Here is a 5,825-nt window from a genome sequence, read left to right as displayed (position 1 = left end):
TTTGAAGGCTAAAAAAAGGTCCTACAGACTGCTCATCCACTCTTCGTGCTGTTGGTCTTCTGCAGTTCTCCTGGCGGCTCGCCTGAATCGGTAGTGTCAGGATTGGCTGTTTTACTTATTTAGGTATATTTCTTATTCGACAATCACGATGTTTCAACTCAAAATATCATCGTACTAAATAGTTAATTAATTTATTTATTTAATCAATCAATTAATTAATTAATCAATCAATTAATTAATTAATTCCAGTTGACAATTTTATCTGACAGATATGAAACTAAACACAAAAACGAACGATAATTTTGCTGCACATTCTGTACGTCACTCAGCCAACATTACCAGAATCGTCAACGATATTTAAACACCATGCTCTCTAGTCATGGGAATATATATATATATATATATATATATATATATATATATATATATATATATATATATATAATGTATAGATAATACAATGCAATGCATTTTCAATTCACACAAACTGATGAACAAATAGGTTTTATTGTTATAACATACATATTATATATATATATATATATTTATATAGTTAAAAAGTTTAACACCAAACCTATATACACTTAATGATGAAAAAATTTAACTAGATAGGTTAAAAAACAACTTAAAGATAAAACACAACAACTACATATGAACGAAAAAATGAATGAATTAGTTAATGAATTAATGGATGAATTAATGAATGAACGAACGAACTAATGCATGGATGAACAAAATGAGTAAAATAAATAAATTTATTAAATAGACTAATAAAATATTTTTAAAAACTTCAATTTAGATGATAAATCTTTTTCAAAAGAAATATAGTAAATAATGGATAATTAATTCACTGTCAACATGTATATATATATAGTCCTTTAGCATAATATAAGTCCATTATCCAAAAGAACACACACACGCAAACACACAAATAAACAACACACACACACACACAAATAATTATCTGAACATGATATTTCTTCATTAATGATCTCAGAAAAGAAAAATCTAGCAAAAAAGACTCCTCAAATTTATAATCCAGATCAGTTATAATGAAAACTAAAAGTAACATGTGAATAAATCAATTAAAATTTTAAAAAATTACTATATTTTATTAAATAAATAACTGAAGTAACTCGTGCATAATAATAAATTTCATCCATAAAGCCAGCGAACAACCATTTATGGCGTTCTAAGAATGAATTAAAATTAAATGAAACAGTTATTTAGACAAATTCAATGATGAAATTAAATAAGCTTTTAAAATAACATTTTTTGAATGGTAAAATGGTAATTGAAACAAAACGAAATGTATGTAGTGTATAAAAATTCAACTGGTGATTTTATATATCCTGTTCTTGGCACGCAAAATCTTTGCACATTAATATATGATATTTTATTCATTCATCGATTTGATATATTAAGAAAATCATGAACGATCTGTAAAATGGTTAAAAACATTTGAGACATCTAATCATTAAATTATTTTCTGCTTGAAAAACCAGCTGAGTTTAAAAAACAAATCCATAACAAATTTGTCTACCAATTAGCCAATCAATCAACCAAACGATCTTCAACTAATCAATCATCCAATGAAAACCAGATAAGTGAAACAACGAAGGGAGAACTTCCAAGTTTGTTGTTCAACTGTTTTGCATAACAGACACAGCATTTTTGATGGTATGGAAGATGACATTTTTTATTTGCAACTTGTCCTCGTGGTTTGTGTGAAACTTGGAGAGGTGTCTGAACTCCTGGGTCAGCTGGAAACAGTAGTCAACATTCTCTGGCGAAACAAAGTCTTCTGCTGCCTTGATGCAACTGTGAAGATTGCGCACCTGTTGTATGCACGATTATGCAGATGTTATCATCTTAACATAAGAATATAAAACAAAAATAGAAAACAAGGCAGTTATCAAAGCACCAGATCTATCCACTTATTAAAAAACCAAATAATCAAACAGTCAATCAACAAAATAACCAACCCAGCCATCAAAGAGGAATATAATCTTAAATGACGAAAGAAAGTGAACCTGATGTGGAGCACCAGCAGGGATGAATATAGAATCCCCGACACACTGCACAATGGTGTATCCCTCCACTCCATACTCCTTCAACAATCTGTCTCTCAGCACTTCATCCAGGTACCAACTTTGATCATGAATGGGATCTGAATTGGCTTCAATCGGCTCTCCATTCTCATTAGAAACCTGATTGAACATATTTCATCCTTTCTTGCACAACGCAAACATCAGAGTGAATTTAAAGTAAAAAAGTTGCAGGCAAATATCAAAGATGAAGAATGGTTGAGCCAACTTTTGAATCATGAACAGATCCATATGCATTCTATCAATACTTAGTAGGTTCCAAATTTGGACAAAAAGTAAAATTACAAAAACTATACAAAGTTGTGTGAAACAAAAAAAAATATTAGAGGTTTCAAAGAAAGGTTACAACCAAAACAAGTTTGAAAAGCAATTATGGATGCCAATAAATAACCTTGGTGAGCAGATGTCTGATCTTGTCGGAATCGTGAGGATCATAAATGTGCCAGAGAGCTCCGGGTTTGCACGCTCCATTGACCACCCGCGCCATTGTTTCATCACAACACCCTGCCTGTCTCATGGCTTCAATAGCAGCTGGTTGGAAGAATTTCATTTTCATATGAAAAGTTATATACAAATGGGAACTGGGGAAACTGTAAAAACATTTGAGAGCATGTGGCAAATATATAAAAATTGTAAAAACTGCGCAAGTAACAAAACATCATGAGATAACTGGAAAGTGGAAAAATAGGAACAGGTGCTAAATAAAAGATAATATAAACTGTAAAAAAAAAGAGTACAATTAATGAAATGCAAGAAGATTGTTTAGTATTGGAAGAAAATTAATAGAGCAAGACTGACATTCAATTAAAAATTTGTGAAAATGAATATTAATGGCAAATGACCTTTTTCATGATCCTCTGTATCATCATATGGCACTCCAACATACACCATCAAGTTGACAGCATCTGAAATATCAAGATGAAGATTGGTTGAGCCAACTTTTGAATCAAGAGCGGATCCATATGCATTGTACATTTTAGGTCCCAAATCAGGACGGACAAAGAAATCAGGCAGATTGGAAACAATATTGAAGACGCCATTTCTGTGTGAGTACTCAGGCAGAGGAAGTGCCTCGAGTAAGTTAGTGAATCTAGATGGAAGCATATCGCTGAAGTCAGCAGTAGGAGGCCAGTCCTTGAGCTTCAATATCATGGGCTGATTATTGGAATCCTTCATTCTTTTCTGAACATGTTCAAATCCCTCCCAGAACTGAGCCATTTTGCAGCCTTCAAGAACTGTTTTGTTGCCACAGTCAACCAGATCATTCAGCAGGTCGCCAAACTCATTCTGAAAAGATTGTGGTGTCCAGAGTTCAGGTTTTAACTGTTGTTCACAGTTGCTTATGATAACAGGTTGAGAATTCTGCCACTGTTGATGGAAGATTTTTACATTAAATGGGTTCTTGGGGTCAAGAAGCTGAAGCAACTTGCCACCATCGAGCCATTTATGAGGAACATCTGGGAAAAGTTTGCTAGTCATTTCAATATTGTACTTGACAATGACATGTTCCAACTTGTTAGCACTCATCTGTCTCGGTATGATGATGGATGAGGGCAAGGAAGATGCCAATGATGATGCCGATTTACACATGACTACGTACCTCTCATCATAAATATCAGTTATCTTTTTGCTTATCTCCGTTATGCTAGGCAAATGAACAGATGACAAATTTTCAAATGAGTTCAGAAGTGGATTCTTGGGAGGACCAAACTTTCTCATGAGAAACTCCTTATTCATGTTGTAAGCAGTTGTGTTCTCGTGGTTCTTGTTGCCACCCTGCCTCTGATTGTGAGTCATGACAGACATCTTGATTATTTGCTCTCCATTCTCTTCTGCACTGGTCGGGTTGGCATTGCTGTTGTTGTTGTTGTTGTTGACGTTATTATTATTATTGTTGTTGTTGTTATTGTTGTTGCTGTTAATGAAGTCATCACTAAATATGTTGTGATCGTCCTCAAACATTGATGGCACTCCATCACTGCAGATACAGTTGATGTGGATTCCATATTGCTTTCTGATAACATGCAGCTTCTTACATAAATCCCAGAGAGCTGAAGATCAAAAGTTTATTTAAAATTTAACAAACAAATAATTAAAACTTTCAAAATTACTATTCATCAGAATTGTTGTTGTTGATCTTATCGTCATTAAATTATTACAACCAAATTCCTCTGTCTTTAAAAAACCACCAAATTCATCGTCTTTAAAAAAAAGAAAAAGATATTGGTTGTAAACAAACCAACAAGTTATTAAGTGGCATTGTACCAGACAAAGAAAAACAAAATAAAACAAGGTTGCCTCGGGGGTTCAACATTAGGCAGATGATAAAAATTTTGTCTCCATTGATATGCTAAGAAGAAAGTTAAACATGTAAATTCTAACTATATATATATATATATATATATATATATATATATATATATATATATATATATATATATATCATGGCATTCATTAGAGCTAGATGAAAAAATAATGAAATTTAGCAGGATAAAAAATCTAGTACCATGCCTTAAAACATCAATGCATTAAATCTCAAACAATGCAGACATTAACATTAACATCCATTCATTCATCCATCCATCCATTCATTCATTCACTCATTCATTCATCCATCCATCCACTAACCATCGCTGGGTATGATTTGAGTGATGATCAGATCTTCTGGCAAGTGCTCGCACTTGGTGGACACACACTTCTCCCACCTTTGGGCTCCAGTCTTGTAGCAGTCGATGCAGATGACGTAGCCACACTTGCTACAAACCCAGTGTACGTTGAAGAGGGTGGTACAGCAGACATCACATATCTCACGAACTTGATGTACAGGTCTCTTCCAGGCTATCTTATCTGTTGTGAGTTAATCTTATTTTATTTAAACATATTCAACGTTTTTTCATTTTCATTTAATTATAGGTTCTTCTTAAATTGAACAGTGTTTGTTTAAAAAATATTGAATGATGAACTTCAACCAAAATGAATTTGAAAATATTAATATTTTCAATCTAAAAGATAGCCAAAATAAAGTACCATACCTTTAATTAAGTAGATGTATTAATACATTCACCTTGTCATACAAACAATATAATCATTTAGTGCAATCATTTACAGCAAATATTCTAAATTAACAAAAATAAAAATTTAGTACTTATAGTAGATGAAGATCTGTAAATACATAAAAATATTAATAGAACAAGAAAAAAATTTCTACAACAGTGAGTTGAATTATCTGATATATTCACTTATTCACTAAAACGAACTGAACCTTTCAGATTGGCCCAGGACATAGCTTCCTTCTCCTGCTCAACCAGCTTACAGAATCGATTGCCGACATGTTGGACGATGTATTTGGCGATGTCGATGGTGATGGTCGTGGTGGGGTCGAGAATGGGCACCCACAGCAGAACATCTTCCGCGCTGCAATCACTTGGCTCACAAAATCCACAATCCCTCACCGACGTCTGCTTTGCTTGGCACAACCTACGACACGTTGTCATTTTAGAAGATAATTTATTGTAGTATTATATAAAATTGTACTAAAAATAGTAATAAATAAGTAAATAAGATGAAAATTCATCAATACAATCATAGAAATAATGACACAAACAACATGGTGCAATAAAAACCAAGCATCTTCACCTTCTGAAAGCAAGGAATCTACATGACGTATCCAGTCTGTTAGCTGATTTGCATTCAAGACACCTACAAATACAGCAACCA

The 5,825-nt window shown here is 33.0% G+C and overlaps 1 protein-coding gene across 1 annotated transcript; it reads right to left on the bottom strand.

The window, feature by feature from the left end:
• Positions 1 to 1,643: 1,643 nt before the first annotated feature.
• Positions 1,644 to 5,602, bottom strand: HELRODRAFT_66280 (hypothetical protein; the record flags this gene model as incomplete). The annotated part of the gene is made up of 7 exons (XM_009021295.1): positions 1,644 to 1,838; positions 2,034 to 2,210; positions 2,500 to 2,639; positions 2,951 to 3,630; positions 3,820 to 4,159; positions 4,737 to 4,955; positions 5,371 to 5,602. 7 exons carry the CDS (start codon positions 5,600 to 5,602, stop codon positions 1,644 to 1,646), a joined length of 1,983 nt encoding a protein of 660 aa, XP_009019543.1.
• Positions 5,603 to 5,825: the final 223 nt, after the last annotated feature.

This window comes from Helobdella robusta (assembly GCF_000326865.2).
Source record: "Helobdella robusta unplaced genomic scaffold HELROscaffold_3, whole genome shotgun sequence".
Taxonomy (NCBI): Eukaryota; Metazoa; Annelida; class Clitellata; order Rhynchobdellida; family Glossiphoniidae; genus Helobdella; species Helobdella robusta.
Note: the sequence above shows the minus strand (reverse complement) of the source record. Positions and strands in the feature narration are given on the sequence as shown.